The sequence below is a fragment of the Artemia sp. Qi Xiang Cuo genome, chromosome 6 (genome assembly GCF_049724085.1).
Source record: "Artemia sp. Qi Xiang Cuo chromosome 6, ASM4972408v1, whole genome shotgun sequence".
In the NCBI taxonomy this organism is placed as follows: Eukaryota; Metazoa; Arthropoda; class Branchiopoda; order Anostraca; family Artemiidae; genus Artemia; species Artemia sp. Qi Xiang Cuo.
Window position 1 is genome coordinate 8,073,777 of NC_142799.1, and position 20,077 is coordinate 8,093,853.

The window sequence follows — 20,077 nt, forward strand, 5'->3', positions numbered from 1 at the left end:
TTGATGTCAATAAATGTATCAAAAGAATGTGCTTATAATGCTGATTCTAAATATATAAATTTTATTAAGTTTAGTGTTATTCATCAAAGGCTACGAGCCTGAGAAAATTTACTCGATTTTTACAGAGGGGGGAATCATCCCCTATAAGTGAAAGAATTTTAATGAAAATCACACCGTCAGATTCAGCGTATCAGAAAACCCTATTCCATAGGTTTCAAGCTTATATCTGCGAAAATCTGCAACTTTGTATTTTTTGCCAGAAGAAAAATATACGAATATAGAAGTTAGTTGCGTAAGTTAATTTGTAAATTACGTCATAACCAAATTTAGAAACATCCATTTAGCAAAAGAAAAGTAAAATTTTCATGCAAATTTTGTTTACTTATTCAATGACGGTGAGACAAAACTGCATTAACTAAAAAACGATCAGAAATTAAATAAAAAAAACAAGTTTTTTAAACTGAAAGTAAGGAGCGACATTAAAACTTAAAACGAACAGAAATTATTCCGTATATGAGCCTCGCTCTTTACGCTGAAGTTTTTTATTGTTTTAAAAAATAAAGTTGTGAGACAGAGTCAAACTTTAGCGTAAAGAGCGAAGCGTAAAGAGCGAGGCCCCTTTCATATACGGAATAATTTCTGTTCGTTTTAAGTTTTAATGTCGCTCCTTACTTTCAGTTTAAAAAACTTGTTTTTTTTATTTAATCTCTTTAAGATTCAGAACCACTCTGAATCACTTATTCAAGCGGAAAGTGAAATGAGAATGGGGATTGGTTACAAAAATTCTACACAAAAAACTGAAAATGTGACGTCACGATCAAAATGAAATATGGTTAACATTTTTTTTCATGAAAAGTGAATAAATATTTTCCTTAATGTTATATTTGCGGGGCCCAGGGCCGGAGCACATTGCCGAGGATCGAAAGCAAGAGCAAGCAGTCAGGTTATAAAAAGCCAGCCTGTCATGACTTTAAGCAGTTCTAGGCGTTTACCCCAGAGGCAACTACCCCCCCCCCCCAAAAAAAAAAAATCAACCCACGGAAAATACCCCCTCCCCGCAGAAAATACCCCCCCCCCATAGAAAAGGAGGCTTTCCAAATTTTATAATTTATTTGAGTTTATTTTTTTAATTTCCGTAGGGGGAAGGAATTTTGGTACTAGTGTAGTATGCGCCACTCACTCAAGTTTATGCTGTGTAAAATTCGAAAACAAAACCGGTTTCTTCATCAGTTTTTTTTTCAGCTTAGCACGATACAAGACAAAGACAAGTGACAGAATATATGGGAAATATATAATTTGGGCTATATATTTGCACATAGGGCGGGGGATAAAGTATTTGGATGAAAACAATTCTTTTGAGGTATATATCCACTAAAAAATTACACAAGAATAGCGACGTGTCTGAAAATTTTGTTAACTAAAAAAAATAAAATAAAAAAGAATCCTAGTATAAAGTAAATGTAAAGTTTCATTTAAGTGTTTTTTCCAAGTGTCAAATGTTTTTTTTTTCAAACACCGTTTTTCCAAGCATTAAGAACTATTATCAGGTTAATATAATGTTTCGTTTAAGTGTTTTATGATGATTGCTGATCAAAGTTTATGGTAGCCTATTTGTGCCTTTCATTTGTTATTTAACTGTGTTCATGGTCGTATATTTGGCTTTAAAATATATTTATCTATCTACCTATTGCAGAATAATTGTACCAAAAACACATTTTGCATACAGACCCACTATACTTTACCCCCTCCCCCTCTAATGTGCAAATTTATAACCCAAATTTATTTCTAAAGTAACGAAGAAACTAACGAAAAAACCGGTGTGTTCTCGAATTTGACATAGCGTAAACTTGATTGAGTGGCGCATAATACACAAGTACCAAAGTTCCTTCCCCCAACGGAAATTAAAAAATAAACTCAAATAAATTTAAAAATTTAGAAAGCCTTATTTTCCAAGGGGGGGGGGGGTATTTTCCGAGGGATATTTTCCGGGAGGGGGTGGGAGGGTATTTTCCACGGGGGTTATTTTCGAGGGGGGGGGGGGGTAATCGCCGGGGGGGGGGGGTAAAGGCTAGGCACCACTTTAAGCATTCTACAGAATTCAGGCAATTAAATACTCTATTAAGCCCCGAAGCCAAAAAAAAACAAGATATCAAGATAGTAAAAGACAATAAATGCATACAAAAAGTATTGAAACCATATTTAGTTTTGGCTTTATATTTCCTAATTTTATTGCCGATTATATTACACTAACGTAATTATGTTGCATAAATAATCCTTTTTCAAAGATATTTTATTTCGTTTTCAACAAAAAGCTATAATTATATGATGGCTGATAATCAACGGGGAAAAAAGTACAAATATCTTACCAAACTTTCCATTCAAATTTCTACTATTCAAAATATGAATGGTAGAAAATTAGCTAGGATGAATCTGATATTTGAGTTCAATCCACGAATGAAAGAAGATAGTTGCGAAAGTGTTTTCTCCTTTTTTTCCGTAAACGAAGCAAAGTTTCTTAGGCTCGTAACTTTTGTAGAGTAACTTAAAACTTAACGAGTTTTATATTTTCCTTTCGGTACTCATGGTATATGTAGAACTCCTGATAATGAAGACTTTTACTTTAATTGAAAATAGATAAGAGACTGGAATCAAAAGAAAACGAATGTTCAGTTTTTGAAACCCTTATAGCCTTGAAATAAACTCACCCTCAGCTCAACCCATTTGTCAAGTACCCTTCTATTGTTAAATTCACAAAGAAGACCAGCTTTAGTAATAACAAATGTTGAATCAGCTGTTTCGCCTCTGCCACACGCAACGTCACAAAAATCGTTATTTCTTTGCTCTCCTAGAATCGCAGATCTTCCCATGATTGGAACAGGTTCTTTATACTAAAAAAAGACCACAGTTAAATTATGTTAAGAAGTGTTTTGCCTTTAGGAAAGAATATTCTATCATACATGCAATCAGAACACATTTACAACATAACATTCTGGCATCAACAAGGAGTCAGGGGGTGCCAACTTTAATAAATTATGTATACTTGGTGGCGCGTGCCAAGCGTGGCGGAAACTGTGCCAAGCGTGGCGATACTGTGCAGCATGCGTGGCGTTCCGAGTTGTACACTATGTGGTGGAAAGTGGGCACCCCTTGCGCGGAGCATTGTTTAAAAAGTGAGTTATTTATGAGAATGAGCTATGAATAATGTAAGTAAAGAAAGAAGAGAGTGAAAATAGAAAGAGAAACGGAAACTAGGAATTTGATGAACAGCCAAAGAGCTCGGCCCTCATGCAGAAAGCCTGAGTCTGCACATGTCCGCACAAGATTTTATCATTAGGTGGTGTGAGGGCCAAAGCCATAAAAAAAAATATATTTGGAAACTCGTCTCTAGAATTACGTAGCTATATAAAATATGTATATAAAAAAAAATAGTGGCAATTCGTCTTTGCTATTAAGGTGAAGCAAAGTATGTATTCTCAGTTGAATAATGATAGTAGATAAAAAAAAAAAAGCTCAATTGGCAGGATTACGCATCGAGCGAGGTAAGTTTACAAATCACATCCAGATATTAGCACGTTACAGTACAGAAAGTTTATTCACAAACAAGTCTCACTATCACAAAGTTTTGAACATTTATTCTTACAAAGCTAGTCTAAACCTGAGATAACCAATTCCAAAAACATCTTTTTTTTAGTTATTTTGTCAACTTTTGTTAGTTTAATCTTTTGGCAGTGGACACTCATTATTTTCAACATGCCTAAGCATGAGTCACACTTCTGCAACTCTTCTAAGAGTAGCAAAGGACTGATAAGCCGAGCCTGCAGAAGCTAGCTGACTGGTGGCTGTTACTATTACACCCACTATGCCTGCAATAAGTTGAAAGGACCAATACACCCCCTTAAAATTATGTTGTGACTTGTCAAATTTCTCGTAGTCCAGTTACCAATATTATGCAGTCAAAACATCAAGGCTACAGCAGGTATTTTTCATCACTGAATCTTATGGTAAGTTCCTACACACTGAACTGGTAAGTTAAGGCTGAAAAAACGGTTGATTCGCAAAGAAAAACATAATTGTTCATTTTTTTTCAAAATTTTAAATGCCCGCATAATGTTTCTTTCTTAAGCAATGTGAACATAATTAAAAAAAAAAACAATAAGGCCCATTCTGCAGACCAAAACAGCAAACTGATTTCTGCAGAGCAAAATGTATCAGCCTTTATGGCATATCTCATTTGCTTTCTGTAGCGCGAACACTATTTAGTCTTTTCCATGCTAGAGCGGTGGAGAACGAGAGTCAGTTTAAATCTAGACAAAAAAAATAGTTTTTAACTTAAACAAAATTATTTGGTGATTTTAAATAAAGAGTAAATGCTTTTATTATATTTTTATGGCAAACGAAAATGGTTAGTCAGTTGATTGTTTATTATCCAATTTTTCAAAAAAAAAAAAATTATGAATGGTCATTATATTTGTGCTAGATGATGCAAGCATTAGACATATTCGGGTTCTCCTTCTTTGCAGCGCAATGTTCCTCTTATCGATTATTGTGGTGGGTTTTGAACTTGCTTTGCTTTCGCGACCATTTTTGTAAGCTGAGAAATTGAATTAGCACGCGGTTGCACAATTCAAAAGATGTCAAACAATATAAATTTTATAGGAGAGCGAGAAAAGTCTGAACAAAGGAAGTTCTTATCTTGCCACGAAGATAGATAGATACAATGTTTATACAAAAAAAAAAAACATAATCGATTATTTCTGAGTCTATGAAAGGCGATCTCATTTTGGGAAAATACTGCCCCCCCCCAAAACAAAAATGAGCCTCAGGACGCCCCTGGCGCCAGATACTTCTAATATACTTGAGACCTATGGGAAGTGTGAAAGATATGGGAAAGTGGACTGGACAGAAATGCGATTACAAGTAGGCTATTTTATTAATAAAGTGATTCATTTCATAGGTGGGTTGTAAATGCCACCCTGATGATGAGCATTACATAATGTCCTTTGAATTTACCACAGCCACACTAAGTCTGAACTTACCATTAAGGGACAAGGCAAGATAAAACTTTTTCGTGTCTTTGGGACATTTCAGCTTAGCCTCTGACTCAGCTGCAATTTTTCCAACATTAAGCGGCTTTAACACTACGTACATAAATTGTATGCTAAGTGGTTTATGTTACATGAAATATAACCTTTCACTCTTAAACAAGTCCTTTAACTCAAGGCTAACTTAAAAAATCCATAAAACCATTGTAATAATGGTCTAAGTTCATCACAATTATCATCAGTAGAGAATTCAAAAGATTAAAAATGTCGAATGGAGGAGATTCAAGCTCAGATCAAGCCTTTCTTTGTATTTTCATAAACAACCCCCCCCCCCTCTAGATTTTGAAAAATATATTTTTGTACATTCACTCAAAAATTAGCCTACTATCAAAATCATTGAAGGTCTGGTTCTTTAACTCTCTCATAATCCCCACTGTTATGTATACAAGTAAAACATAATCTGTTAAAGCTGATGACGAAAGGTGAATTTCAATATTGGCAACAAAATGTCTCCGACGTATAACAGGGATCACCTAGATCAACCGAGTATCCAATGAAGACCTCCGTAAACTCCTCTGCTCATACACTATCATGGACCAAATTAGAAGTCAGCAACTCCGCTGGCTTGGTCATATCCAACAAATGTCATCAAATCAACTCCCCAAAATCACGTTTGAAGGACGGGTACATGGCACACGACCTCGTGGCCGATCTCGCAAGAGATGGTACAACTTCAATGGCCAGAGCCTCGCCCAACTCCTGGGTGTTGCACCAGATAGAAGCGAATACCGTCACCATATTCAACGACTAGTGAGAAGAGAAGAAGCCCAAATACAGCCACAAAGGCCTGATGGAATATAAGTCAAGTAAATCACCAAGAAAACCTGCGTTTTCTTGAACTGATGCTCCCTGCTTTCATAATCACTGAACTCGAATTTCGTGAAATTACTAAGATATTACCAGGAATGACCAGATGCAAATGAACTAGATATGATTATTAACATATTCTTTCGTCTTGTTCTTTTTTTTATTTTGCCACTGTTCTCCAAGTTTCGACGAAACACTCGTTCAAATTTTTCTTCCAATAAATAGGCCATGTGGGTTAAACGGACGAATCATTTTCTTCTTCTTTTTTTTCCTAAATGTGCCACATTAATTATTCAAGACTCTGGCTCAACTAGACCAAAAAACTGGCTCAACTAGACTACCAAAGTGAATTTGAACAGAAAGATTGACGCTTTCAAACGAATCTTAGTGCAACGCTAAACCCCGTATTTACCAGGTTAGGAACACTCGATTTATCATTTAGAGAGAGAAAAGAAACTAGAAAATGCGAGTCACGCTAAAACTAGCTTACACATTTAAATCTGACATGCCATTTTATTATTTATACAATAAGAGCTCATTGCCTTTCTAGTGAGTAGACACTTTTACAAGATTAAATTAAAAACTTTTTTCCAATAGAAATTAAAGAGCGACGTTTAAACTTAAAACAAAAAGAAACTATCGCACATAAGAGAGATTTTCCACCTGGCGGTTGTAAACCCCAACTCTTTAAGCTAAAGTTTAACTTAAGTTTTATTGACAGTATGATCAATATAACACACAAACTAAAATTTTGTTTGTGCATAACAATCCTTCAAAAATGATAATCACCCTGAAAAGGTAAACCCTTTGACAAAGTTTCTGCGTGGGGGATGGTGCTGGATATGATTTTTTTTTTCATTTTATAAGACATTTTATGGGGGAGTAATCGGAAACATTTTGTTCCAAGGGGATGCCCCCTGTACCTTCCATCTTCGTGGATGTTAAGATATTAAATTGATCTTTATTTCATCCTCAATATATCTCTGCGATATGAGGGAGTTATTACTTTCTGACCATCCCTATTCCACGCTAATTCCAAGTATATCTTTCAAACTGAAGAAAATCTATGGGGTAAATCCCCCTGCCTTCATATTAATAGGAAGGACATGTTGCAAGAAGCTGAGTAATTTGAGGTATAAAACTGTACTTTTTGAGGCTTTAAATACTCCTTCCCAGCAAATAAATCCATTATGGAACAAAGAATAGCATATAACCATAATATAAATAGATTCCAAGACCACACTGGCTATACATGACATATGAAACTAAGAGAGGAAAGAAAAAAAAATGAAAAAAAAATAAAAAAAAGGTGAGAAAACGAGGATTTTGTCAGGCAGTGGCAAAACATGAAAACGAAGAACAAGAAAATATTTCAACAAGGACCTGCGCCAAGTCATCCTCAGTGCTAAACAAAAAAGAAAAAAAAATACAAATTTTTCTCGCTCAATCATCTTGATAATTTTTTTTTCATTGATTCCTACCTGGTTTTTATTTAGTGTTTGCTCTGTCGTTGTCGGGTAAACCTCGAGAGGTTAGATTCTCGTTTTTTTTTTTGTTTAGCACTAAGGACGACATGGCGGAGGTCCTTGTCAAAATATTTGCTTGTTCTTCGTTTTCATGTTTTGCCACTGGCTGACAAAATCTTCGTTTTCTCACCTTTTTTTTAATTTTATTTTTCATTTTTTATTTTCTTTCCTCTCTTAGTTTCATAAACCATAATATAACTGTACAGACGGTCTTTAATAACAGTTCATTTTGTATTGACAGTACAGATACTAAGGGTTGAACGTGCCACGACGCGATAGTATAGTCTCTATAACTGGGGCAAATCTACATTGAGCACAAACTGGCAAGACATAGGCCCTTTGCTATGGCACGATCTCTATCGTTACTTTCAAGCGCAATAGAACTTAAAATTTTCCGTTCTTTGAGCGGCAATGTTGCGACAAGAAAACGCCACATTTTATGTGAATTTGAAAGCTCCTTGTTCCCACGTGTACGGTTTTAAAAGCTTGAAGAAAACCAGCTGTTTTTTCTAGCCTTAAAGAATTTAAAAAATATAATCTTGAAAATTCTACAACCATTGACTCGATACGATCACCCCGGTGAGCAAAAAATATAATAAAACCATCAAATTAACACGCAATCATGATTGTTCTTCTTCGAAAGGACACAAATATCGTAATTTTATTCATAGCGACTTAAAACTCCATTATAGTGGTTTCCAATATGTTGAACTTGGTATGAAAGGCCTTATTCCCCCCCCCTTAATAAAAAAAAATCCGACTCATAAAAACGTATCAAATAGCTTGTTGGTGAGGTAATCACAACCTCTTTCTGGGATGTTTTCTTACTTACTTTAAAATTAAGCAAATTTTCCAATGGAAATTTTAATGGATAATTTTTTAATTTCTGAATTTAATGAATTTTACATATTTGGAGTAAACATTAAAACTCCTTTTCATATATGTACTCAAAGTCGTGTCCAGGGGGAAGGGGGTTTGAACCCCTCCCCCCGAAATGTTTGTCCGACTCGTAAAAAGGGAACAAAAATAAATATAAACAAATTTTTGACGCGTTTTTAAAAGCTTTTTTGTGTAAAACCTCCCGCAGAATAATTTTTTGTACCCCCCCCCCCCAAAAAAAGAGAAAATTCCTGGATACATCTATACGGATACTGATATGTAACAGATTTACCCCCCCCCCCTTTCTCCGAATTTTTTCCGGCCCGTAAAAAAGTAACAAAATTGCATATCAATAAATTTTTGATCCGTTTTGCTAAGTTTTTGTAAGCCTCACACCTGAACAAAATCTTGGATACGGCCTTGACTATTATGCTTGCATTTGGTCAGATTTCTTATATTAGTACCATCTCTTTCAGCTAACTTGTCCACATCTGATTATGTGTCTCACTCTTGAATTGTATTTTTGCTCACCCAAATTGAAGAACTAAAAAATAAATACTGACCGATGACCCAAATTGAAGAACTAGAAAATAATACTACGCAACGACAAAGGTGCACAGTTAAAACGTTTTTGGTAGCCATATCTACTTAAATGAGGCCCCATCCCTACCCCTGGACAGGGTCACTTGGAGAAGACTGACCGCTCACCCAAATTGAAGAACTAGAAAATAATACTACGCGACGACGGCGCTGTCAAGCAGTTCCATCTACACTAGCGACCCTACAGAACAAGAGCGTTAACTAAGAAAGTAATATAAATAGAGCTCCTTGTCCTCTCTGGTATTATCTTTTCTCCCAAAGAGGAAAATTAAGCTTATTTTATAGATACTTAATTTTTACTCTAAAATGTCCTGACTAAGTTATGCAACATTCGGAGAACCGTTTCTTGGAAATAAAGATGACTGTCAAATATAGGGCTTGGAATCCAGGGATGTAAGATCCAATTCTCTCTTTACAACAAACATCCACAGCTCCGTCATCTCTTTGTTTTACTCGATGCTGCTACGCTTTTCGTAGTAACTATGTGCTAGACACATGAACAGGAAAATGATCAAATGGGTCAAATCCCGTATTTTCCAACAGAGGGTGATACAAACTATAGATAGTTTTTATAATGTATGCTGACGAACAAATTAAAAGTTCAAATGGGGATAAGTCCTTTTATTAGACAGTTCAAATAGATAGAAATCAATCTGGATATTTCCATCGCATACACCAGTGATCAAAACATCCAGATTTTTTTAATCTTTATTCATTGTCTAGTAAAATGACTTATCCCCATTAGAACTTTTATTTGTTCGCCATGGAAAGGCAGTGGAGTCTTAGAAAAAGTGCCAATGTATGCTGACCGTGATGAGTGTTGAAAATGATAAAGTAACTTGCAAATGTTATTCTGTTTCGGGAAATTCTCCGCATTTCGGAGGGGAGACTTCAAAATTGGCAAAAAAAAATGGGTAAAAAATGGACAGTATCAAAAATATAGATACAATTGCGAAAAAATCGCCATTTTATGGGAAAGATCTCCAGATATACCTTGCCCAACGTACCTTACTTTTAAAATTACAATGAAACTTTCTTGTGACAAAACTGTGCTCAGTAACTGAACATGAGAGAGCATAATAGACTTGAAAGCAAGCGGTTTCCGGCAATATGGGAACTGGCGTCCTCTGACATATTTTTTTCTAATTGTGGCTTTGAAGACGGGAAATATTTGGCAGAAAGGGGTGTTCCATACCCCAGGCCAGTCCCAATTGGGGTTAGTAGATCAAATGACTAATCGGCATTTGCGTGGAAGTCACCATCAACTTTAAACTTCTTTTTCTTTCGCTTTTAATAAAAACCGAGATAAATAAAACATATTTTCAAAAACAATTTCATACGGTTTTTGGTTTTTCTTATTATTAAATAAAACATGACACATAAGCATTTCAAACGTGATCTTTCCTTTGATTGTTCCCTTCTTATTCTTGTTATTACCTGGTCTAGTCATTGCCGTATATTTCTTACTAGTCGTACCTGTGTACGAGGAGACAGAACCCCCCCCCCCCTAAAACATTCTGACATCCCGCTTAAGGTGATTTCGCAAAACATAAGTTAAAATTTTCAAAATCCCGAATTTGGCATTAAAATAGGTTTTTAAGTACCAGTTCCTGGAGAATTCATAATCCCTTAAAAAATAATAATAAATTCAATAAAAAAAGAAATTACAGAATTTACTCCTAAAGGTATGTTTGAATGTCCATAACATTACTGAATCCAAGCACAAAAGCATAAATTCATTTTCGGAAGACCCAAAAGGTGGGCCTACAATTGGGTAAAGGGGTTCAAGGGAAAAGGTGTGTCTGTGTGTGCATATGTAAAGGGGGCCTAGTTTCTATTGAAGACAATAGAATAAAAAAAAAGTCAAATTCTGGTTATTCAGTCAGAAAGTGGTCAAAAGCAGGAAGCATATGCATCAAAGCAGTATCGAAATACACCATGTATAGTTAAACAGTTTTTCTTTAGATGCCCCATGCATAGTTAGGATTAGTTAGATATTTCAAGGGTATGGCTAGGGACAGGGTCGTACACAGAATATCCTTTCTTGGGGAACTCAATAGAAAAAAAAAACAGATTTTATTTGACAATTTCAATAAACAGCGCCAAGTGCTTTGGGATTTCGGGGAGAGGCAAGACCCCACCCCTTCTGTACGTCAAGGGTTAGGGATGGTTAGATACTGAGGGGACTCCAAATCTCCCGAAGTGAAGATTCTTCTGAATCTTCACCTTTTACTGTTCATGGAATCTATTTTGGTTTTGGTCGACCAAAACATCTTATTAATATTCCGCTTCAGATAAAACCGAGGGGTGCTGACTTACCGTCATACGGTTCCGTCACGCTTGGCACACTCCCCAAACACTTGGGACAGTTCCGCCACGCTTGGCCCCCGTCAACTGGTGTTCATGATTTCTGAGAGAGAGAGAGCGGCCCCTCGGATAAAACAAATTGCCGAAGAGAACGTACTAAACCAAATTAACTAAATAGAGAGTATATGGGTACATGGTCGGACCAAAAAAACGCAAGCATGTACAGAGGAGGCATTTATACGACTCCCCTACAAAACTTCTTACAAACGCATATAAACCTGTCGGATAGTTTAGATTTTAACTATATATTGTTATACAAAACTTTAAACCAAGATCTGTTTTCATAGCAAGAAAAAATAAATAATATTTTACCAAAATACAAATAAAACATACGCTGGATTTCTAGTATATTGAGCTAGGGTTTAGGAAATAGGCGCTGGCCAAGTTTGATTGATTCTACATGTTTTTGCGCAATTATTGACTGTGAGATACACTTCTTGAAATAAATATCTGCTGATTCTCAGAATTTGAAAGCGATCCCACAACCCATTCATTCTCTTATGATTGACATCCGGTTGTGCCCTTTTACCACAGCTAGAATGAATGTGTCGGTGTTAAAATAATAGCTATTATGCTCAAAAGCATGAAACCACAAATCAAGCGAAGTCAAAACAAATACATTCATCATCTGAATACGCTTATTCTTATTTTTATCATATTTATTTTATTACCTAAAAAAGGCTGGTGCGCAGGAATTTCTTTCGGGGGGGAGGGGAAATTGATTTAAAAATTCAGATAAGTACCTGAAATTCCAGAAAACTTAGAATTTCAGGGGGATGGACCTTGAAGTTCACCTGCGTACGTCCCTGACCTGCACACAGGAAGAAGGGTCTCGTTCAAATTGAGCTGAAGAATCATATGTTGCAAACATCTTCTAAAAAGTAGATCTTCTAAAAGTACAAACCAAATACACATTGTAAAATGTTCAATCTGACAAAGTTCAGACTATATCTAGTCCTCCCCCGCTACCAACTTTTTTAGCGGATATATAGGTAGGTAAAAAAGCATTATATAAAAAAACATTGAATGATTTTCTGTCTCTATGACCGGTGGCCAAAAATAATTCGACGGCCTCTCCGACACCTACATAAGAATCAACGAATAAAGACCATTTCATTCTATTTAACTTTTATAATTTCCGAGAAACCGGGCAGAATTACATTTTCAATGACAACTACAAAAAATACAAGTCAGTGAGCCGATGAAAAAGAATTAAAAATAAACCATACCTCGCTTAGAATTAATACCTGTTGCTAGTAAACTAATCAATATATTAACTGGGAACTATAGATGGAAACATTTTTGAATGGGAAGAGATTCGTCAAAACAGCACAAAAAGTAAATTGTATACAAAATTTAGCAGGCCAAAGGTCACCATGTAGTTTATGTTATCAAGTAGCCATTTCTGGAGCAAAATTAAAAAGAGGAAAAGCAGGCGACTAGCAAATTTAAATAAACTATCAATCTTATTCGAGGTTCACAAAGGAGCAAAATTTGCTTATCATCGCAATTTAATTACCGCCTTTGATAATTTTAGCTGCTTTGTCAAGCAGTTCGGGGAATTTAGAGATATTGAGGGATTTTTCCAGCATTTTCTAACACAGCAGCAACAGCAATGGAAGACGCAGTTATTAATGTAAATTATTTGACTAAGAAGCTCATTAGGGTTGTCGAGTTCAACAAAATTATTTACAAAAAAGATAAGTGACACAAAAATGCAGTTTTAGTCCTGTAATCATGGGAATAAATATCAACCTGATCCATCTCAACCCCTCTTTCAATTTTGAATGTTTTACCAGTAAATGGTGAGAAACACTTGAGAATCCTATGTGAACAAAACAATTTATTCTGTGTAAATCAAGGATTAGACCGCACCTTGCAACCACCACCGCCAATGGCTTTCAGAGGATGACAAAAAAAGACATTGCCTATTGAAATTTTGACACAAAAGGTGAAAGGGTCTGGATGGATTAGTGGCATCAATGCGGGAAAATTTGGAATGGGGGGGGGGAGTGGAATGCGTCTTTTTACATCTGCAGAAGAGGGGCAAATTTGTCACTTTTTTCAATGAAAGGATTTCACTGAAAATGCTCACAAAAAGTAAAATTAAAAATATAGGGGGGGGGGGTAAAAACATCCAGAAATCTCAAGACCCTGCCTAATAGCTTGAAAGAAGGGATTCAAGTCTTTTGGCTGGAGGAGAAGATTCAACCATAGTATGAGTCGTTTTCAACGTCAACCAGCTGAAAAGGGTATATTGTTCATTTTCAACGAGTGAGAGCCTATGTCCATACGTACGGTCTTCGTACCTGTCTGCCAGCACTATTTAAACATTTGAAACGTACTTTTAGACTAAACAAAGTAATTAAAATACTTACTATTACCCCATATTTTAGCCAAATTTAGGTTATGTTAATAAATGTGAGGATGAAGTGCATTAGTATTAGCATAACGATGACAGACTTCATGTTGTGATAAGCAAATGAACAGTCAGCCGAAAAATTTTCTATGCCTCTAATCAATATAGTTAATTAGCATCAATCTGCATTTATTTGATTGGTTATTCCTTATCCGTTTCCCTTTAATACCAATAGATTTTTCAAATGTCAATGACTTTATGGAAGAATAGAATGATGCGAATATGTCACGCACGAATGTAGAGGGGGTGAGGTTCAGAACCCACGAAAGAATATGATGATTCATTTGTGATTTTTCCCTTTTTAGGAAGAAAATTAAACTTTTTTCTAATACAAAGTTTACACGCTGAGACAAAAAATAAAATCAGGATTTTTTCTATCACCTTACTTGGAAATCTGGATTTTCAAAAACTAGATCACAGTATATAGATAATAGATTATATTATCTTCATACAGTGAACTGGATAAACAAAAAATGTGACAGACTACAAAGAAAAAATTAAGGTTGGAAACTTTTACACTTTCTAGTCTAAAACACCAAAAATAAATCCAAAAACTTCAGAAAGTCATTGCAAACGTCTATGGGTGCTAGTGCTACACAATAAATATATTATGACTTTCTCAATATAGCAGGCCAGACGGCTTAAGAGAGGCATTATTGGAGAATCAAACTTTCCTAATCTTCTAATCAATCCAAAACACAAAAAGATGAAATACACAAACGATGATTTCAACTATAAGGAGGAGCCAAATTAAATCCAAATCTACGTAGGGCACCCATTGGAGAAAGGGAAGCAGGGGATGCAATTTGCCCATAGATTTTTTTGCCCCTCCCTAGATTTTGAAAGTTGCCTCTTTTTTGGTAAAACATGAATTTCTTTGTTGGTCTTTTCATTGGAACAAATCGGGAGATTTAGGGCAAAGACTGGAGGGGAGGGACCAAAAACTTGCTCTCTCTAGATTATAGAAAATACAGTTTACCGATACATTTTGCTAAAACAGCACCCGATTTGAAACCCTTTCACACGGAAACATTTGTCCGGTTGGCAAATTTGCCGTAAAGACACCAGTTTTTCGATGTTAAAAAAAAATATTAAAAGCCATCAGCGAAACCTTGAATTCGTTCTAGACCCACCAGTTATACGGAAATGCGTAAGGATAGGCTACGGTGGATCTACCCACACTCTCCCTCCCTGCTAAAAAAAAACAAACACAAAATCAAGCATACAATTCCTGAAAAAGAATTCCTTTGTGTAAAAAAAGCAGCCGCTGTAACCCAGTGTTTGCACTCTCTATTCGAAGAATCTCCAGAACCTTGGCGATTTTCGTTATCTTCTTTTGTTGGGAGAGGATTTGGATTGCGGTAGATCTCCCGAAAGATCGGTAGAATTGGAAACACTGCCGTAAGCTGGATGAACAATCTGAAGGGGCTTAAAAACGATTTTAACTTGTAGGTAATCATCTTCGGCAAATCAATATATATACCTCTTATCCATAGTTGTATTCACGTAAAGTTCTTATGAATCGTGTATTCCGTTAAAAGGATGTCTAATTTGTGGTTGAGATACAAAAGCAAATTAGCTTTTATTTGTCAGTGGGAGCGTGTTGCTTTTTCCTTTACAAATTGAAGCGTGACACAGGAGAAACTTTTATTTTGAAAATGTTTGCCTTAGAGAAAGTAACTGTTATCAACAGGAAAACTGTTATCTTTTGTCTAACTTAAAAAGTTGGTTCCTTGTTTTATCGGCTCTGGCATTTCCAGGGGTTTTTAACTTCTGTTAGTTTCCCTCTAAATTTTTATTTCATGTACTTAACAAAATTAAAATGAGGATTTTTGAATTCTAACCCAGCGTTCACATACAGGAAGAACTAAAATTTTAGACCAAAGCATAGTTGACTAGCCACGCACTTCCTCGCCCAAGCCGTCATCCCGGCGGAAGAAGCTGTGAGCATGGGAAGCAATAGGTCAACCAGGAGGCGCCTGGTCTCATCGTTCTCTACACCGAACCCTCGGCAGGAGCCTTAAGTCAAGCACTTCCTTAGGCATAGAAGTCTAATTAGATACATAATAATAATGCATCGAAAAGCTTTTACAAAAGCCATATCCAGAAAACAAAATACAAATACAGCAATATTAAGTAAATTACATTTTATTTGACATTATTATTTTATACACAATGTTTTCTAATGCCCCTATATGACCAGAGACGTTGCTAATCCCTGGGTAAAAAAAATCATTTTGGCGAGAGGCAGCTCCCAGGGACAGCCATCACCCTTGCTCCCTCTCCTTAGCTATACCACTCTATTTAACGAGGAGATTTAGATCCCATTACAAAGCCACCTATCTTCCCCATCAACAAATATTTGAACATCTTAAATGAGATATAGCTAACTACGCTGGAGGGGAAAACGGAATCCCCCCAGAATCCTTTTCCCTGCATCTCAGGCAAGTACCCTTGGCCTCTTGACATCCCCTCATTCTCTCAGTGTCATTAACATAAATCACCAGATAATTCACCTGGAATTACTAAAAAATAACTCAATAAAGTAAACATGAATTTTGTAGCTTGTAATTTTTGGTGTTTTGGATGCTTTCTGTGATCCATAATTTCTGAAATTTTACAATACAACTTCAGATAATGTAAAATAATATGTAATAGCTGGTAATTTTATTTGTTAAAGCCCGACAAAGTAACTATAATAAACAAACAAAAAAAAGAAAATTTTGGCAAATGAACGGGTGTAAGGCCGTTGATAAAATGCAAGAAAAGTGAAAAATAACAGAATGTTTCGTCTGTATCAGATAATCTTATTTCAGCGGAGAAGAAAACCCAAAAAAGAATACAAACAGAAACAATAAGAAACCCAAAAAGTGCAATAACAATGATACAGAACAAGAAGAAAACAGAATAACAAGAACAAAAATCAAAAATTATTACAATCCGAACAACAAAACAAACCAAATGTGTAACAGTTAATCTTTTCACGTCCAGGTAGACTAGTAGCCTTAATGAAACATACAATTCAGTTACTTCGGTCAAATACCATAAAGCAACAACGCGGTTTTGCCAGATAAAATAAAATAAGGTAGTTCAACATACAAAAAGATATTTAATTCAATTTATTATTCGAATAAAAAGATAACACAGACATCAATAACAATAAAGATCCTAGAAGAGAACTTGTTAAGGACCAAAAAAAAAGGAAAAAATTAAAGTGACACTGAAAAAAAAAGATAGAAGAATAAAACATGGGTAATAAAGCAAATCGGTTAAAAGTTGAAAGATTAAATTATATTATTATCAAGTTTTGTCATATTGTTGTACAGCGTGCAGAAACTTGTGGCTAGCTCAACACTGGAGGGTATTTTGTTCCATTGAACAAGAGATTTGTCAATGGGAGATTGCTGGGCAGCACTAGAAACGCATTTAGGAATTATAAAGGCTCTATTGGATGAACGGAGACAATGGGCTTCCCAAATATTAATATTATAATGGGTTAGTAGTTGAGGAGAAAGATTACTGTGGAAAGCAGAGTAAATAAGTGATAAGTTTAGTTTCTGTAAGATTGGATTTAGTAGAGCTGTACCAAAATAGGAATGCGTATCATTAGTTGGGGATTGATAAGGAAGCCGAAAAACGGCTGTAATTGCATGTTGTTATGTAAATTTTAGTTTTTTAGCAAAGAAACGGTCTTTGTATTCCCAAACTAATATGTAAGAAGAAAAGTCAGGACAACCAAAACAATAACAGAGGGTGTCAGGAGGAAGAAAATAATTCACACGGTTAATCAGAACTACTTGTCTCAAAATTATTGCTGTGAGAAATATGATTAGAGAATGACAAGCATGAGTCAATAAATACACCAAGAAACTTGGCAACCTCCACTTGTGGGAGGATGTCGGAGGAGCACTTGAGACCAAGAGCAGGTTGGATTACGTGTTTGATGTAGGGGGTTGTGAATAATACTACTTGACTTTTTTTGCTATTAATGGTCATGTTATTCGTATGGCACCACGCCTGGACTCTGTTCAGAAGGACTTGGGCAGAGGTTATTGCCTATGGTAAATTGGTGCCAGTGATGAAGAAGTTGCTGTCATCAGCAAATAGTACAGGATATATTGATGAGCCCAGGTCCATAACAAGATCATTGATATATAAGAGAAATAAAATCGGGCCTAGAACGGAGCCTTGCGGGACACCCCTACGAACAGGTAAGGGCTGAGAGGATACTCCACCTAAGCTCACACTCTGTACCCTTCCAGATAGACAAGAGCCGAACCAAGAGAGGGGAACCCCACGAATACCGTAGCTTTTTAATTTACCTACTAAAATACTATGATCGACCGTGTCAAAGGCCTTAGAGAAATCCAAAAATAAGCCCAATACTTTTTTTTTAGGTCTAGTTGTTTGTGTATGACCTGTTTTGTGTCGATTAGAGCACGATGCATTGAAAATTCCACCAAAAAGCGATTCTGATGAGAAGGAATCAAGGAAACAAAGTGTAGAATGCCGAACAAACAAGGAGCCAGATGTCTGAGTATGATTCTCTTGAGCACTTTGGAACAGGAGGATATGAAGTAGGACGATAATTACCTATTTCAGTTGGAAATACCGTGAAACTGTTTTAGAATTGTATACTTTATTCCACAGGCGTCATGTTTAGGGGGGGGGGATAGATTGTATAGTGGAAACTGGTGCTAATGTCGACGAAAAAACTGTTAACGCCATTCTAGCGTTTGGCGACACTTCACATTTATCGAGTGTGATAAGAAGAGCTTTAAATTTCATAAGCGCAATTGGTTAAGTTAGGGTAGTAATTAATTTCTGATCTCAGTTCCGGACAAAAAAAAAAATTACGAGTCTTAAAAAAATTGGCAGGTTTTAGCACAAGAATGTCTCTTATCATAGGCAGCGCGCTAGCGCTGCCTAAGTAAAGAACGATGTGGGCACAGTGTTTTTTTTTTGTTTTTTTTTTTCATACCCGGGCACTTCGTATCCAAGGAGTTGTCGTAGAAACTTCGAAAAGGGCTCATTTGATTGGAAATTGGAGTGGCTAGGGCCCTTTTTAATAGTCGTAAGTGATTGGAGGGCAACTAGCCCCCTCCTAGGCCCATCATTCCCCCAAACACATCCAATTAAAATTTTGAGATAGCCATTTTGTTCAGCGTAGTTGATTTCCAGATAGAAAATATGTTTTTGAGGAGGACACTTTCCCAGAACTCTCGGGGAAAGGTCTTTAAATTATGCCCTGAGGACATACACGAGCGATGTTGTCACAATGTACTATTTATTATTTCTTCCTTTAGAGCTGGGCACTTCATATGGAAGGGGTCGTCGTAGAAACTTCAAAAGGGGCTCATTCGATTGGAAATTGAGAGTTCTAGTGCCCTTTTTAATAGTCGAAAGTGATTGGAGGGCAACTAGCCCCCCCCCCCACAACCCTCATTCCCCCAAAAACATCCAATCAAAATTTTGAGGTAGCCATTTTCTTTAGGGTAGTTGATTTCAAGATAGAAAATATATTTTTGAGAAGGACACTCCTCCAAAACCCTCAGGGCAAGGGTTTTAAGTTATGCCCTGGGGGCATATAAAAACGATGTTGGCACAATGTACAATTTATTTTTTTTTTCCTTTAGAGCAGGGCACTTCATATGGAAGGGGTCGTCGTTTAAACTTCGAAAGGGGCTCATTTGACTGGTAATTGAGAGTTCTAATGCCCTTTTTAATATTCAAAAGTGATTGGAAGGAAACCATCCCCCTCCCCCACCTATCATTTCTCCAAACACAACCAATCAAAATTTTGATATAGCCATTTTGTTCAGCGTAGTTGATTTCAAGATAGAAAATATATTTCTAAGAAGGACACTCCTCCAAAACCCTCAGGGCAAAGGTTTTAAGTTATGCCCTGGGGGCGTCAAAGGTTTTTTAATGAAGGTGTTGTCGAAGAATCTTCAAAAAAGGCAAATTTGATTGGAAATTCAAAAGGCTAGTGCCCTTCTTAATAGTTGAAAGTGAATGTAGGGCAAGTAGCCCCCCCCCCCTGCGCCAATCATTTCCCCAAACATATCCAATCAAAATTTTGAGATAGCCATTTAGTTCAGCGTAGTTGATTTCCACATAGAAAATATGTTTTTGAGGAGGACACTCCCCCAACAGCCGTCGGGGGAGCGGCAAGGGTTTTAGGTTATGCCCTGGGGGCATATAAGGTTTTTATTGAAATCTTTGTCGTAAAAACTTGAAGGGCTCATTTGATTTGAAATTCAAAGGGCTAGTACCCTTTTAATAGTCGAAAGGCATTTGAGGGCAACTAATCCCCCTGTCACGCCCATATTTTCCCCAAACACATCCAATCAAAATTTTTAGATAGCCATTTTATT

At 36.3% G+C, this 20,077-nt stretch overlaps 1 protein-coding gene across 2 annotated transcripts in view; it reads right to left on the bottom strand.

Moving 5' to 3' along the window:
• The window catches only part of Wdr62 (WD repeat domain 62), a 250,842-nt gene that overhangs the window by 154,814 nt on the left and 75,951 nt on the right, over positions 1–20,077 (bottom strand). For both annotated transcript variants that reach the window (XM_089090029.1, XM_089090028.1), the window contains exon 5: positions 2,706–2,888. In XM_089090029.1, the coding sequence (XP_088946155.1) occupies positions 2,706–2,888 (183 nt within the window). The remainder of the gene's footprint in view (positions 1–2,705; positions 2,889–20,077) is intronic.